Source organism: Pseudopodoces humilis, chromosome 4 (genome assembly GCF_049639895.1).
Source record: "Pseudopodoces humilis isolate 2021_Gansu_Grassland_sample_001 chromosome 4, ASM4963989v1, whole genome shotgun sequence".
NCBI classification, from domain to species: Eukaryota; Metazoa; Chordata; class Aves; order Passeriformes; family Paridae; genus Pseudopodoces; species Pseudopodoces humilis.
Window position 1 is genome coordinate 20,674,922 of NC_142203.1, and position 17,568 is coordinate 20,692,489.

Sequence of the window (17,568 nt, forward strand, 5' to 3'; positions counted from 1 at the left end):
TGGTAGAAAGGTAGTGTTGTGGTTTTAAAGCATTAGCTAAAAAATCACTAGAAAACTTACTTATTTCTTGCTGTGAGATATGGATTAGAATAAGAGTAAAACAGGCTTAAAACTTAAAAGGAATAAATAAAGTTTATTAACAAAACTACAAGAATAAGAAACCAGAATAAAATCTCCAGAAACCCTTTTTCCCCACTACCCAACCATTCTCCTTGTTCACATGACAACATAGAGACAAAAAAACCCCTAGTGGTTAAAACAGTCTCAACTTTGTTATAGTCTTTTTATCAGTCTTTGTAGAGAAAAAAAAGAAGTCCTCTTTTGTCAATCTATGGAGTTTTTCACAAGAAAGCCATTTTCTCATGGTTTTCTATTTTTCTGATGCCAGCCACCCGGAAAACTCTGTCATCAGAGTTCACTCCTCCCATTTCACATCACTCTGAGGTGTGTGAGGTCATAAGTCCAGGAGTGTCATTTTAAGGATGAGTTATTCAAAGGCAAAAGTTCTCTTCATCTGTCTCTGTGAGCCTCTCTGGAAACAGAAGTTTTCTCTTTGCCTCTTAAGGGCCACAAATCTTCAACTCTCACAAATCAACAACTCTCTGTTTCTGTTCCAGCATCTCATAGGATCACAACTACTTCACTATTTGATTAGATCTATACATTGAAATACTCCATTCCTCCCAAAATACTCTGTCATGAGTTAAAGGAGTTTTTTCAGAATTGTACCAAATTGTAAGACATCAGGGAGAGTTTTGGGGAATGGGGGAAATCTGTGGATGAGATCAGTGCTAGATATTAGTGAGGAAATACAATCAAAATACCAACAAATTAAAAAAAAATAGTTCTTTCATATGTTTTTGTGTAAACATATCTGTATGCCTTTTTGTGGTCTTAGAAAAGAATTCACATTCCTCTCCATAGGTGTATTGACACATGGCTCATGACAGTGTTTGTGGCCAGTCTCACTAATTAGTTCTGTCTGCTCAACATTGAGCAGTTTATCAGCAAAAGCAGAACTCCTTGGCAAAATAAGCAAAAAATTAAAGCAAAATGTCAGTCTGTTGTTCTCCTGAAACAAACTAATTGTTATATTTTACTTATACTCCAAAACTTGTTCAGGTTTTGTAGGAGAATCATATCCCTACAAGTCAAATCAGAAAAAAAAAATCATCAAGACCATGTAGAGGATCCAGTGAACAAATGTGACAAACCCTTACAAGACTTTATATTACTTGCTAAGGAATTTGAGTGAGAGAAGTAGTTGTTTTCTGCATCAAGTTTCTGCAACCAGCTAAAGAATCTACGAGAGGCTGCGGAGTTACTAGATACAAAACAAAATGGAAGTATGTAAGGTTAATATCAATTGCTGATATTACTGCACACCTGGTTTAAGTGTCACAGAATCCTGAGCAGTAATAACCTGATAGAATGTGTTTCAGACTGAAGAGTAAAAGGCAGTTTTGCAATTTGCTCTAGTCTGTCTTGGACATGTGAGTGAAAAATTAGTGTGTACACGTAAAATGCAGTTAGAAAAGCGTTTGATTTAGTAATAATTTGGAACTTGGCTGTTGGAGTCATAATATGCCTTGACACACACTTGAAAAACAAAGAGTTGAAGATGATTCAGTCTGCAAATAAATCTTGCTTTTGAAAGGTAGTTGTCATGCATATTTTTGTGATTCAGTTATGTGCATCAGGAACAGATGAGTAATGCACATCTTTATTAGTTATATGTTTTTGTTTTTCCTTTAAAGCTTGCCATATTTCAGGTCATCATGCTTGATTGGAAGAAAAACTTTTAAGATATTTGCTATCTTTAAAGAAGAGATGAAGATGTAACAAATCTGTAAAATTGCCTAGATTTCCTTTGCTAGGGAAACTATACTCCTACATATGAAGTGAAATACTAGGCTTTCTTGACAGATTATTATCTGTATAAAAATAAAACAATAAGTTTTCATGCTCCATTCTTTTTGTGCTTATTTAAATGTTGTATTGCTTGCTGTATGTTCTGTGATGCCTTTAACCGTCACAGAAAGGAGAGCCATTCTAGCCATGTTTCAGATAAGTAAATTCTTTGAATATATGTTTTATGTAAAAAGCAAGTGTTTTGTTATTGTCATCTATATATATATATAATATATGTACTCCACCTTTTTTTGATGGCTAGGAGTTAATGTTTATTTTGTAAGTCAGATGTAAATTATTTAATAGTTTCTAATGTTACAGTTCGATGGAATGGTGAAAAAATAAATTAATCTGCAAATAGCTTATATAAGGTTAATATTATTGCAGAGTTTTTTGACTCTAATGGCTTATGTCCTGTTATCTTAAGTTATAAATTCCTGTAGAGCAAATTACTGAACAAGTAAGAAAATTAATAAGTAGGAAAATTAACGACATATTTTTTACCATAGATGCCTAAATTAGTTACCTGCCTGGAGAATCTTTAAAGTACATCTTTGTTTCTATATTCTTCTCCTTTACTTAACTTTTTGTGAGGGACAAGGCTGATCAGCAAGACCAACCCGTCCTCCCCCATGGGGTAGGGTTATCTTTTGCCTACTCAGGTTATTTAAATATTTTAGTGTCATTCACATATCAACAACTGGGTCCAGAGTAATTTATCTAGTCCTTGAAGGCATAATCAATTTATGTATGTATCTGAAAAAAGCAGGCTGAGCAGTACTGAGCTTGGTTTTTGAGATGTTGTCTATGACCTTTGTTTTCCTACCAGTTAAATTTGTGCAGGGGGTTTGGGTGGTTTTCTGACAAGGTAGAATTAGTTATATTAACATTTGAATACCATCTTAGGCCAGTGCAAGATGTGTTTTTGGGATTAAAAATTCGCAGCTGATCGGAAGGACTAATATGAAATCCAAGTTAGTATTGGCAGGAATTTAATGAAAGCTCTGCTGCTGTGTTTTCTTTAAGATCAGGTTTTGAAGTTGTATTTACAGAACTGTTCCTCTCTGCTCAGAAAAGCATTTTACTTTTAAGAGAAATGAAACCTCAAGAGATGTAACCAAAAGCACTTGAAGTGCATCATATTCTTATGCAAGGTAATCATTTACTGTCCTTTTTTGTCTTTCCACAGGATGACTGCCTTGTGAAAGTATGGTACAACACAGAGAGCTGGCGGTCAGCCATAACACCACCTGGTGCCAGTCCAGAAAACCAAGCAAAAGAACTTGATTTTTCATTTGTTTATTTGGCTCATCCTCGATCAGTAAATGCATTTTCATGGAGAAAGACCAGTAAATTCATGCCACGGTCAGTAGTTCTAATAAGTAGTTCATAAATTGCCCCAAAAAAACCCCCAAACTATACAGTCTGCCTCTCTCTACAATCAAGTCATATAACTGTATGGTTTACTTCAGTTATTGAGTGTACTCACCTTTTATAGTGTTTCTGCTCTAGAGAGGATGGTAAGTATCCCGTTACCTGGGCAAGAACTGAAAAGATAGGAGTCTCACAGACTGACATAGGCATTGAACTAAATACAAAATCAGCTCTTGAAAAGTCGTCTCTTTGCATTTTTTTTATTGCATTAAGTGGCCACTCATGCATTTAATCCTGACTTCTTGTACCCTGATGGAATCAGAGCAAAAGTCCTGTGACTTGAAGCCCTCTTTCCCAAACATTCAAATATTTTCATGTCTTTTTATTTGTTTCTCTACCTAGAACAAAGCTAGACCTCTGTCAGAAGTAGTATCTGGAAATTGAATTCCATCATTTGTAACTGATACAAAACTGAAGTTTGAGGTGTTAGGGTTGTGTTCAGATGATTCCAAAATGACCTGTCTCTAGTTTTCACCAGTATTTTCAATATTGAAGTGGTGTTAGCAGTTTTGTGGCCTGCAACTATCTTTTTGCCATGTTATTCCAAATAGTAAACAAATTCTCATACCTTTGTATTGAGCAACTTTGTGTTGCTCTTTATACCAGCCTTTAAAACTCTTCATAAATCCATTAGTATAGTTCTTACTATGTAGATCACTTTTGAAAATCTACCTGCTCCATGATTCCTAAGGGAGTTTGCTGCTGGACAGTTTGGTCATAGCTTTCAAGCCTTAGTTAGAGGCTCAAAAATTCACAATAAACTGTGAACTTACATGACCTGGAAACCTGACGATCTATGTAATTTTTACCAGGACCTAGTTTAGGGTAATTGGATTTTTTGGCTATATATTTAACACAAGTTACACTTGAAGAAATAATAATTAAGAAAAACTCGTAGATTTGACTTGTCTGTTGTATCCCTGGTATTACCCGAGTTTGCCTCTTCTGGATATGTGATTTTATAAGTGGTAGATACCAGTAAGATCTGAAAGTAAGATCAGGTATCCAGAATATTATTATCTTTTTATGTGTTTGACTTTAAAAGATGAAAATACACATTTTGCTATTGTAGGTATGAATTTTTCTTTAAATTGAAGTCCACAATTTGCTGTTGTGCGATGATGTTTGAGGTAATTTATAGTCAGATACTTGAACAGAAGGCAAGGCCTTTCCTACATCATTTATTTTCCTAACAGTGTGTTGATGAGTGTTCTTGTGCTGGTATCTGTAAGTTGGTGCAATTCCAAAAACTGGTAGTGGAAAACTGTTCTGAAATGTCAGCTTATTTTGATGCTGTGTAATAGTTATCAGCTTCTTCACTCCTTAAATTTTCTTTCATTAGTGGTGCTGTCTGCAATGTACTCCTGACTTGCTGTAAGGATAATGTTTGTCGTCTCTGGGCAGAGACTTTGTTACCCAATGACAGTCTGCTGTACGGGGGAGGATACAGCAATTGGAGTGAAGCAGCAAACTTCACAAATAACTTCAAGAGAAATATTTCAAGTAAAGAAAAAGTGCAGAGTGCATTAGAGGTAAGAATTGAAATTGAACAGTGAGAATAAACACACATACCAACTTGTGATTTTAGACAAGTTTGTAATTTGTACCTTAGACATGTATCACAAGCTGAAATCCTTTATACTAGAGATGTGCATAAAATGTTATGAGAGGGTGAATTTCCTTGAAATCTTCCTTGGGCAGGCTGACGGCTCTTCTGCTGAGCTTCTCACATTGAAGACACACTGTTCTGAAGTCACAACTGCCTATTTTTATCTGGTGACTGAAGAAGAATGCTTTGCAGTATTTAGTTCAAAGGGTTAGGAACAGTATGGAGCACACATTATATATAGGTTATGTGAAACCCAGGGCTTATGGTGCCTTAGAACATATGGTAGGGGCTCACTGGTTGCTTCTGAAGTTGTGGGATGTTCTCTGACTTCTGCAACTGGAAAAACAGCAATATGAAGGGAAGAAAAATAGCCTTTCTGCTGTAGTCCTCAGAGCAGACTGCTCGTAAGCATTACCAGACAGTGTTTTCTAACCAGTGGGAATGAGGAAGAAAGTGTACCATTAGTGGTCTGCTTCAAAGATGTGTAGAGCATATGTGGGCATTGTGCTTTTATCTCAATGGAGTGATGTATTTAGCATGCTCATAGTACATGCTGTACCTGAAAAATAGTATAGCATATCTGAAAAATATGGCAGGCTGAAAGGCTCAACAGAGCAAAGGAAATAGTCAAAGAGAGGAGAAAAAAGGAAGCTGGAGAAAATTCTGTGTTCCTGTGGAAAATAAGAGGCAACATTAGAAATCAGAAACAGCAATTATGTGAGAATTGAGAAAAGACTGTTTGACATGAGCATGCTGTGTAAAGATGAAAAGCACAGCAAATGGAAAGGAATGCCAAGAGTGTAACACCATCTATAACACAAATTGTGTACCTCTGTGTGCCTTTGGGTGCCTATATAGATGTCTATAGTACAAAAGACTTGAACTGTGGAAGTCTTAAAAACTGAATATTATTCTTTCCCATGGAAACAAGTGTTTGTATAAAAGAGGAAGACCTTAAAACTCACGGGAGCCTTTTCAGGAGCATTGAAGTGCTGATCTAATTAGATCCAAGTACAGATCCAGTTTTTCTGTCTGAAATGAGATTACTCAGTATTGCTGCTTTGTTCAGAATCTGGAATAAGCATGGTGTGTATTTATGAAACTTCTCTTTGTAAGTATAAAAACTGTATGAACATTGTGCATTGAAGTACAAAGTAGTTACTACGTGAAGGTATTTTATGGGCCTTCATAAATAAATCCAAAGGTGCTGGTTTCTCTCTACTGCAGACTCAACATAAATAATTTTGCAAGAAACTCCACTGATTCTTTAAATTAGCTTTTAAGCTGAAAAATATCATTCTTTAGTGCCTAGAAGACCACTTACTGATTAAATCTGCTTTTTCTTTTTGAAAGTATTTAAAATGATACTTTATTCTTCTTGCAGTTAAACCTGAGGCACTTCCGACGAGGAAGGAGGAGGTCGGGTGCTGTTGTAGCACATACTGGATATGCTCTGCATCAGCAAGATCCTCATGAAGTTCACAGGAACATTCCTCCTCATGCAAATGCGCTTTGCCACTTCCATATTGCTGCCAGTATCAATCCAGCCACAGGTAAGAAATGTAAACCTTGTTACGAAGTGAACTCCAGTTGCTGTTAGGTATGTGTTCTCTCTGGAAACTTAGCAAATGTATTTGTATGGTATTTATAAGATCAAGCAAAATTGCTAGTATGTTGGTTTCATTTTTGCATGAAAGCACTTTCTGCAGTAATGAAATTATTTGATTTCTGAATATTTGAAAATATTTGAATATTTCCACTGTAGTAATCCTGTCTTTCATTTTACTCATCTTTTAAGTGAGATTGATAGCGTGGAAAATGCAGAAAGCTAAGTATTTTTAACTGGAGTAAAAATTTTCTGTGGATTGGGTATGATACTGGGAACATGCTGATAAAATAAAAAGTGTATAAGCTTCTTAAAGCGAGCACCTGACACTTAAGTATTGAAACAAACACGCATTCCTGTACTTCTCTCTCTGAACCAAACAAAACATGCCTTCACCCTGCATTCCATAAACTTTGATACTGCCTTGCACTGGAGCAATATATTGATCCTGTAGCTGATGATACTTCTGTGTTCATTATCTTTGTGTATGCTGAAAATGAAGCATGCTCATTGAAAAACTGAATAGAAATGCAATATGGAATGGCCTTTCGTGAAGGTTCTGATGTGCTTTTCTGTGTCTAGACATAATGAACAAACGTACTATGTAACTCTTGTTAAACTAGTTAAGCTCTTCTTTATGGTATTGTTTTTCTGTTCCTACTGAACCTTGTTTGAAAGGCCAATTTTTATCTAAGAGCATTTATGATTAGTTCATGTTTCTAGCTGTACAGTCTGGTATGACTGGAAAGAACAAGTGGTTTGCATTAATGCTGCTGTGCTAAGCAAAGCTCTAAACACTTTCTCCTTGATTATTCTTCAGCACTTTGAATAGTGCTTGATTGGTTCATATTTTAACAGACAGGACTAGAATCACATCTAGCCTACCAGAAGGAAACTTCCTGCAGTTTTGTGCTGTACCATCAGTGCTATTGTATTTCTATAGGAAAAGTCTCCAGTCATTGCTTGCTACCCAATGTCACACAGGAAAGTTTCTTGAAAGCTTCTTGGAGATTTGTATATCTCCTCTTTTCCTCTTCAGATTGCAAAGTGAGCTATATAATCTTTCTGTGTAGGTAGCACATAACCTTTGACCATGTTTTTTTTTCACTTTTAAAGCATTTCTTATTTTTCATACAGAATAATTAATGTCATGGTTTAACCCAGCCATCAGCCAAGCCCCAGGCAGTCGTTTGCTCACTTCCTGCGGGACTGGGGAGAGATTCAGAAGGATAAAAACTAGAAAACTCCTGGGTTGAGAGGAAACTGATTTAATAGGGAAAACAAAAGCTGTGCACATAACCAAAGAGACACAAGGAATGACTTCAGTGCTTCCTGTGGACAGGGAGGGATCTTCAGCAATCTCCAGGAAAGCAGAGCCTTAGTGGTCACTTGTGATAATAAGCACCATCATTTCAAACTTTTCCCATCTTCCTTCCTGCTCCCACTTTAAGCACTGACCAAGATGTCATATGGTCTGGAGTATCCCTTTGGTCACTTTCAGTCACCTGTCCTGGCTGTGTCTTCTCCCAGCGTCCAGTGCAGCCCCAAGTTCCTCGCCTGTGCAGCAGGACAAAAACCAGAAGAGGTCTTGGCTCTGTATAAGTCCTGTCCAGGAGCAATGAAAACATCTCTGTATTATCAACCCTCTGATTAGCACAAATCTAAAACACAGCCCAGTACCAGACACTGTGAAGAAAGTTAACTCTAGCCCAGCCAAAATCAGCACAACTATGCAAACTTTAATTTTGCTTTTGATAGACTCTGCAGTATTAATATGCCAAGCAGCAAACTCACAGAATGAGAATAAAAATAATTTTGAAAAATATTAGAAAGGTACTTAAAACTTGTCTTTTCTAATCTTGTATTATTTTTATGTTACCTATATTAATCACTCTCTGTTTTAATTATGTCTTTTGATTGCTTTTGACTCAGTAGATTGAAGGATAATAGGTTGTTCTTCATTGTAGAACTTCTGAAGTTACTTCCACATTTTAAATCTTAATTTGAAGAAATATGTTCTGCCTTACAGTCAAGTCTTTAACTACCTCAGTCTAATCAAATTTTTTCAGTAGGCTTTTTCGTTTGCCCTTTTGAAATTAAATTCAGTCCAAAAACCTGATTGTATTTACTTTCATTTGATTTAAAGCAAATTGGTTTGTGATCACATACTTAAAAATTTGCTGTTACTACAGCATTTTAAAGTATTTGATAAAAACTAAAGCCAGAGCTGCTTTATTTCTCATTCACTTTGTATTTTGGAGACTGTTGTTATATATATTTATATAAGAATAAATGTATTATGAAACAAAAATCCTTGAGACCTACTTTTATACTGCAATTTTACTTTTTCTGGTGTTCAACCTGGATGGAATTCAGTGAAAGGAGCAAGCAGTGGTTGCTAGGACAAAATTGTCTCTAGGCAATTTCAGAAAAAGTTACTGAATTCAAAGACTTCAGAAGTTCTCTGGAAAGAGTGACTGTGACTTATGAAGCAAATAGAAATTCACTAAGAATAATGTCCAGAGTGGAACATCATTTAGGAGCTGATAGTTTTAGATGGAAATTTGAGAATAAGTGATTTCTTTAGTGACTTTGATGAATACTCAAAAAGCACATAGATTTATAATCTCATCTGAAAAGTAATCTTTCTGGTTCACCTTATTCACGTTTTCTGTAGCTTCATCTTTCAAAGGGCATCAACAGAATTTTTTTCTTCAGGTTCTGTTACTTAACAAATGTATAATGATACTTTTGAGACTGGCATTGGCCCCTGTGGGAAGATAGACTGTATTTCTTAAATGAGCTGTGCTACTTTTGTCCCCTTCCCCTGCTGTATCCTCTCCCCACAACAAAATTGCTAATTGTCGTTGTGCTCCTTTCTTTTATCTCTGTGCTCGCAGTTACAATTTTCTTTGGCTATTGCTGATTTTTCAGTCAAAATCTGTTGTTTTAATTAAAGTATTCTGTCTCCTAGGATGTGGAATTTAAGTAATGCTGCATAAATAGGGAGCAGGAGGAGATGAGACTGTACATAGAGACTTGTAGGTGGGAATTACATGCAGTTTGAGATTTTAACATGTTGCTGTATCACACATTTGAGGAAACTGTAGTAAATCGCCTATCTGCTTTTTAGCCTTGATTGATTTAGATTGTTACTCCACATAAATTTGATCCTTGCTTCTGTCACACGCTTTGTGATTACTGCTTTATTTTTCACACCAACGTGGGACACCAAATACCACCAAACAGCAATGTGAATTAACATAATATATCGAAACCAGTACTCCTGGGGTTTTTGTGATGGTGTTACAGAGGGCATTGTCTGATCTGTGCACAGTTTTTTCTAGTGTGAGCCCATGGTCTTTGGTTACATTGTATATCTACTGCAGCATCCATTGTGGACTAAATGTTGGGAAATTATGCTTAAATTGTTTGTTTCATACTGAAAGTAGTAGGAAAAAAAAAAAAGGTAAATTAACCTGTATGCACAGTGTTACATCAAGGAGATACAACATTGCAGGACTCTACTCTTATCCTAACACTAATATAAGCGTACCAAAGAACCTCTGTGTGGAGCAAGTCTCAAAGCAGATAATGTTGGTGCAAGGAATGACAAGTGGCAATACACTTAGATTTATTTTTTTCATTGTGGGATTTCTGCTTAAAAACCACTTCTCTAAAATTATTTTTTGACCAAACTTACTTCTCAAAAATGTCAATCAGTATCTTTTTCTGGTAGATATTCCTCTACTGCCTTCTATCACATCTCTAAGTCTTGGTGAAAATGAAGAAAAAAGTGGGCCTTTTGTTGTACACTGGCTAAACAACAAAGAACTTCATTTTACCTTGTCTATGGAAGTGTTTTTGCAACAACTTAAAAGGAGTTTTGAACATCATTCTCCTGAGACTAATACTGAGGATTCTAATCAAATGGATGGCAGATCAGAAGAAGGTAAAAGTCATATAGACATATGTCATATGGAGAAATGGTTTTTGGTTTATAAAGTAATTTGTAATGTTCCCCTGGGGCGAAGTAAGAGATTGGCAGCTTGACATGTAAGGATACAGACAGAATACAGTGGCATTTCAACGCATTTTCTTCCCTTACACTGAAAGTATCTTAGTGACTTTAAAAATGTATCTAGAAGTTCTGATTTCTCTTTTTATAGCTATTCCAGAAATTTTGAGTTATATATGCTGAAAACAGTACTATTTAATTAGGCTTGTGTGAAGGCCTTTGCATGAAAATGTTACTTTAATATTAAGGAAGCAGTAGCAACTTTAGAATTAGCTTTCTTTTTTTAGACATTAATGTACAGCTAATTTAAGTAGCTTTATTCTATAATATAATACAGTCAATTAATTTTAATATATACACTGTAGAGATTATTTCCTTTGTTCTGGCTATGCATGCAAAAATTTGTATAAAATAGGGAAGAGAAAAATGTTTCAAATTAAGGTGCAACATAAACTATTTTGGTTTGTTGGACACTGAGCTCCATTAGAGGGTTTATGGTTATCATCTTCATTGTTTTAAATTAGTTCTCATATGAGTAGCTTATAAAAGGCCTGAAATTAGCTCCAATGCCTGAATAACCCTGCTTGTTATACTTCTAGTTCTGAATATATATATTTATGTATATCTGTGTATTCTAGAAGCTGATGTAAATGGAGATGAACAAAAAGGAAACCAAGAGAAGAAGGAACTGAGTGAGGAGAAAGCTGCTCCATATTCAAGCCTTGTTCCTTTATCCTCTGCTATTTTTGATCATGAAATTGAAGTTCTACTTTCTGAATGGAGTAAAAATGCTGACATGCTCTTCAGTATACATCCTATGGATGGCTCCCTGCTGGTGTGGCATGTGGACTGGCTAGATGAATACCAGCCTGGCATGTTTCGCCAGGTGCAGGTACTTTATTCCCCCTCCTTTTTACGTTGGTGTTCAGTGAGAAGAATGATGGAAACTCTAGTACTTACTCTTTCTTTCTTAAAATTGCAGGTGTCATTTGTCTCAAGAATTCCTGTTGCATTTCCAACGGGTGATGCAAACTCTCTTTGCAGAAGTATAGTGATGTATGCTTGTACCAAAAATGTTGACTTAGCTATTCAACAAGGCAAACAAAAGCCTCCTGGCCTTACACGATCTTCATCTATGCTTATCTCTTCTGGACACAGTAAATCAACCAACAGCTTAAAACTAAGTATCTTCACACCTAATGTTATGATGATTTCCAAACATGCAGATGGATCACTAAACCAATGGCTAGTGAGTTTTGCTGAAGAATCTGCTTTTTCAACTGTACTCAGTATTTCACACAAATCCCGATATTGTGGTCACCGTTTTCATCTTAACGACTTGGCTTGCCACTCAGTGTTGCCACTGCTGCTTACAACCTCACATCACAATGCTCTAATTTCACCAGATGTTGAGAAAGCAATACAGGCAAATGATTCTTTTAAGTCTCAGGAGTCACCAGTAAGACCTCAGAGTAGAGGCAATGCAAATGTGACATCCCAGGATCCCAATGCTGTTTACAGTGAACTTATTCTCTGGAGAGTAGATCCTGTTGGGCCTTTGTCCTTTTCTGGTGGAGTTTCTGAACTTGCTCGGATCAATTCTCTACATGTTTCAGCTTTTTCTAATGTTGCATGGCTGCCCACACTTATACCCAGCTATTGCCTTGGTGAGTTTCATTTTCTGGTTAGTGAAATGTTCTAGAATAAAATTAATATAACCTAATAATGCTCTTAAATAGATAATACAGATATATTTGAATATACTGGAAAAAATGTTAAGCATGGGTCCTTTATTTCACAAATCTTCAAGCTGCTGGTACTTGGGAATTCTTTATTCCTGTGTAAAAGGTTTCTGATCTACTGTTTTATTTTTTGTATTTGATATTTTAGGAGCTTATGCAGGGAAATTTTTAGATACTAGTGCATACATCATAGCATGCTGAAGATTTAAAAGCTGAGGGAGATTTAGCTCTGGTTTGCAAATGGAATTCTTATTTCCATTCATATACTTTGATTTGGTTGCTAAACACAGCTTTCAACTTTGTAGTTCTTGCTATTCTCTGTGAATAGAAGTTAACAGGAGATTTTCTTTTTGCTGTATTGTTTTTCATCATAACTTTGAAAATACCTGTTGTCAAAAAACTAAAAAGGAATCCATATGGTGTTTGAATATTTGAGCACTTTCTACCTTCCTGCTTTTCAGGTGCATACTGTAATTCTCCAAGTGCCTGCTTTGTGGCTAGTGACGGACAACATTTGAGATTATATCAAGCTGTAATAGATGCTAAGAAACTTCTTTGTGAGCTCTCCAATCCAGAAATTTCTGTAAGTGAAAAGCCATCTCAAGTTTTTGTATGTTACAACTTTGTTCAGTTGCATTAGGCTCACACTTAGTAACTAAGGATTTTACAGATTATTCTGCTTGTAAAAACAGATTAGGTAAAGCTTTTTTTAGCCATACTGTATTTCATTTAATCTCAAACTGTGCATATTGAGGCAGGCCAAGGTTTGATTGGGAAATATCTGTGAAGTGCTTGCACCACAAGGAATAATAACTGTGTGGGTGCACTGCCATCCTAAGGAAGCGTTGAGACAACAGTGCAGCTTTTGGGGAAAGGACAATAAATTACTGTATTTGGAGCTTTCCAGATACTCTTGTCACCTCTCAGCCATCAAAACCAAATGCTCTTCATTAAACAGGGAATGTTACCTGTGTTTTCACTGAATCACAACCAGTGTATATTTAATGCTTTAGTTAACATCTGCATAGTGGTGTTGCACCTATCTAGCAGGTTGTGCCACAGAAATGCACAGGAGTTAACAAAATCATCCCCCTGATTCTTCTCAAACAGAAATATGTTGGTGAAGTTTTTAACATCATAAGTCAGCAATCTACGGCTCGCCCAGGATGTATCATTGAACTGGATGCCATCACAGAGCTTGTAAGATCTTTTGCTATACTCATTTTGTGCCATAAATAGCTTTTTAAAATGTGTTAATAATAAAGGCAATACCTGTAGCTGTCCAATAGGTAAATTTGGAGTCCTTAGACTGATATTGACATGTTCTTGTACTTGTTTTTAACAGTACCTGTAAATGAAAAGAATGTGAGTAATGAAGGTGTGTTTTCATAAGGAGTCTTCTGTTGATGTGTAATTTAGCAAGAAATAAGCTCCCGTGTTAGAGAGCAATCTTGAAAAGTATATGCCAGGATGTTCAGTTGTTGTGTATTTTTACTTCCTTAGCATGGCCGGAAAACACAGTTATTCCATGTTTTTCAAGAAGACTTTATTTTAAATAACCAGGAGAAGGAAATGCCTTCAAAGAAGAACAGTTTATTAGACTCCGGTAAAGAATATTTTTTCATAGAACATTGAATACAGTGTTTTATTTTTCATTACATAGGAGAAGAAGAACTTGTTAAATGGCTTTATCATTTTCATATCAAATACCTTAATTTGAGATCTTAAGAAGAACATCTAGTCTAATGAAAATCATAGGTGTTTTACTTCCTTTGAGATGTGTACAACCAAATTTCAGATTGAGTAGTTTAAATCACGAGATACCCGTTGTGTCCTGTGTTAGGCAGCCCCTTACATGAATGGTGAAAGAGTTTTAAATTGGAAGCCTGTACTTGTAGGGAATACACAAAACTTATTGTATCCTTTCATGGTGGATGCTTTTCTTTTACATCAGCTAACAATTGCTCCTCAGGCCTTGCATGGTACAACAAACAGCAAGCCAAACAATTCCTTCTCACTATAGTACTGTGAAGTAGTGTATGGATTTTTAGGTCCTTGGGCAGATCTGAATTGGTCTGGAAAAAATGATCCGTTTTCCTTGGTGGAGTCCCTCAGTTATTCCGTTATATAGGCACCACATTGTTCTATTCCAGTGAAATAATGTGCGGGGGAAAAGGGGTCAGAGTAAAGTTTATGATACCAGGTTATCTGCAGTACTAGATGGACTGCTGAATGAAAGGAAGCAGAGTTGTGAAAAACTGTCAGAGGAACCTAGGGAAATATTAAATGACCTGGATATACATAGTGATTATTTGGGAACTGTCTGTTTCTACTTGTGGAAGAGATTTGGTGTTGTGGAGATAATCTCTGCCCTCAGAGGAATTTAAAAAATGCAATTGAGATGTTGAAAATAAGAAAGAAAACAGACAACACAAAAAGTGTTACTCTACAGCATAATTGAATGTTTACATCTTGAGTATGATACACAGAAATAATTTTAGAAGAAATATGGAAATATTTGATCTTAGGTAACTGTATACATGTGTATGTGTTCTGAAAGCCTGTAATAGATGGCTGCATGCCATCCATGTAAGGCATTGGGCTAAATGAACCCTTTGAAAAACTGTTAAATTAGAACTGTATCATTTGCATGTGTTCTAATTTGAAATTATTTTCTAGTACTTTCTTCCTTCCTCTTTAATAATGCATGAAAGTAGTTATCTCATGTTTTTAAAAAGATCAAAAATTCACTTTACATTTTTCTGTGGTACCATAAGCACTGCAATATGAAAAGCACAGGGCAATACAGCTTATTCTTGATAATGTTTTATGTATACATACACCTAAAGGATCAGAGGAATCATGGAGGAAAAAGAGTCCCTAAATTAACTATTCCTTCTTGGTCCTAATGAGTTGACTTCAATACGAAGGGAAGGGAATACCTGGGTGAACCCTCCAGAAATGGGCACCTATTGATAGTACAACTATTGTATTGATAGTACATTGTCTTGTTTTTGCATAAAACTAGAGCAAGTAAATTCCTAGGAAGAAGCATAGTATCTCTTGTATTCTAGACTGCACTGTACTGATAGTATATTCTGGGATCTGACTTTAAACATAGCAAAGCCAGGCAACTATATTGTCATGTCTGCAAGAAAACATTGGCAGTTCTTAATATGAGTGTACCTGTAATTGAAGTGTTTGTTGGTTGTGGTAGAAAACTTAGAAAGCTAATGTAACACTTAAATATAGTCAGACCATTGTATTCCAGTAGTAGGCCATGTTAGCTTAATGTGATTATTTGCTAGCCATTAAAATTTAGTTCTGCTTTCTGGTGAATAACCCTTAAGATCTTCCTGTTCTCAATTTCACCAGGAAACCAGCAGAATGGATTCTCTGAAAAATTCTACTTAATAGTGATAGAGTATACACAAAACCATTCATTACTACATATGTGGCATTTACATTTGAAGGCAATTCCTGTCTCAATAGGTAAGCCCTCTTTCTTGTAGTTTTCTTTTAAAAAAAGCTGATGTCTAGTGAATATCTGCTGTTCAGTGTAATCTAAAATGTTTAATCTTTTTGAAAAAATTCTGTATTTAATTACAAGATTTTATCACAACCATTCTTTATTGAATACCTAATCTTCTGATTCTGAAACTCTTCAGTTGAGCCTGGAGTTTGGTATTTTTTGTGCATTCTGAGGCCAGATATGCTTAACTGGCTTTAATACAGTTGAACAGTTAAGATGTTTTGCTTTTTGGAAGTTTTTGTTCTGCAATTTTTGAGTTTATGCACACGTTTTGAATAGGACTGTAGTCCGAAGCACCTAACCATCAGTGACGCCATTACAGTTCTAAACAGTTTTGATGGTCTGAAACCTGCTGGTTCTCTTTCAAACTACCAAACTGCCTCTAAAACTATAAAGTTTTAAAGAAAGGTAAGATAAGCTTTGGTAGTTTTCTGTTGACATTGAAAGATTTTAAGAAACACAAATCTGATACCACTTATCAGACAAATCTGTTATAATGCATGTTTCTGTCATTTAAACTAAATTATCATTTCTTACTGTTGATTTCAGATGAGAGAAAAAGTGTTATTGCAATTAGTTTGTAAGTTAGTGAGAATAATAAAGATCTAAATTTTCTCATGTACTTATGTGAGGATGAAATTACTGACAAGGCTTTTCAGCAAATCACTTGGAAATTTTCATGTTCCATTTCCATCAGTTTCATACTTCAGCTATTAAGTTTTATTAAAAGAGGGAAACATTTGGTTCACGTTATCTGAGAGCCTGTGTTTTAAGGAATAAATTAAAGCAGTTATTAAAACTTTTCTGAAAAATAACTTTTACCAATTTGTAAGCAAAGACATGAAGGTCTTAATTTAATCCTCCCTAGCGGCAGGTATTCTATGCTTACTGAAACCTCATTTTCAGTGGATAGCCACATACTTGTCTCTGACTGCAGTCTTGGCCTTTTAGGTCATGCTTTGATCTCAACGGCTCTAGAATCTCAGAAGTATTTAATGTGAGATGTCCTAGCATTTCTCTTTAAATCTGATTACAAGAATGCATTTCATTAAAATGAATGTAAAATTTTAAGTCAGGTTTGTCTGTCTCTTCTGGAGCTATTAAAGTGAGTAAAATTACTTCTGACATTAAAAGAAATCACTTATCTTTTAAAATTAACAATACAAACTTTTTTTTTTAGATGAAAAGATAGGTTCAAATGCTCCTGAAGAAGCAACACAAACAGAAGAATCATATTCTTCACCAGATCCAGAGAAGATCCAATCACCTTTCACTCAGAAGTACCGGGCCTGTAGAGCAAACCTTCAGAGCACAAGCTGGCTTACTCTGTCTTCCAAAATGGTTTATAGTCAAGAGTTGAGTATGCCAGAAGGAGTAGAAATTATTAGTGTAAAGCCATCAGCAGGTTTGTCATCTTTTTTTAAAGGACTAAAGTAGGGAATCTCTTGACTTTCTGACTTTGGTTTTAAAATAGAAATGAAATAATAGTAAGTTTTGGATTTGTTGTTAGAGTTGAGTATGTATAGGTGAATCCAAAAGGTTTGCTGAAATGTGCTTCCCCTGACTTAATATCTCAATCCTGGAACTAACACTAGAATAAAGCTCCTACTTAAGGTATAATTTTTACTATATTTCAGATTCTTGCAAAAAATAGAGTACTAGAAACACAAATTTTGTTTTGCATTCATTAATGAAATTTTTTGTAGGATCTGTTCT

The 17,568-nt window shown here is 35.5% G+C and overlaps 1 protein-coding gene across 3 annotated transcripts in view; it reads left to right on the plus strand.

Moving 5' to 3' along the window:
- DMXL1 (Dmx like 1) overlaps positions 1-17,568 on the plus strand; it is a 78,163-nt gene that overhangs the window by 18,878 nt on the left and 41,717 nt on the right. For 2 of the 3 annotated variants that reach the window (XM_088054600.1, XM_014257084.2), the window contains exons 7-17: positions 3,101-3,276; positions 4,688-4,877; positions 6,339-6,507; positions 10,300-10,512; positions 11,217-11,470; positions 11,561-12,245; positions 12,782-12,903; positions 13,431-13,520; positions 13,824-13,926; positions 15,696-15,812; positions 17,033-17,257. In XM_088054600.1, the coding sequence (XP_087910726.1) occupies positions 3,101-3,276; positions 4,688-4,877; positions 6,339-6,507; positions 10,300-10,512; positions 11,217-11,470; positions 11,561-12,245; positions 12,782-12,903; positions 13,431-13,520; positions 13,824-13,926; positions 15,696-15,812; positions 17,033-17,257 (2,344 nt within the window). Of the gene's footprint in view, positions 1-3,100; positions 3,277-4,687; positions 4,878-6,338; positions 6,508-10,299; positions 10,513-11,216; positions 11,471-11,560; positions 12,246-12,781; positions 12,904-13,430; positions 13,521-13,823; positions 13,927-15,695; positions 15,813-17,032; positions 17,258-17,568 lie in introns of those variants that run through there. The other variant, XM_014257085.2, reaches the window with a different exon arrangement.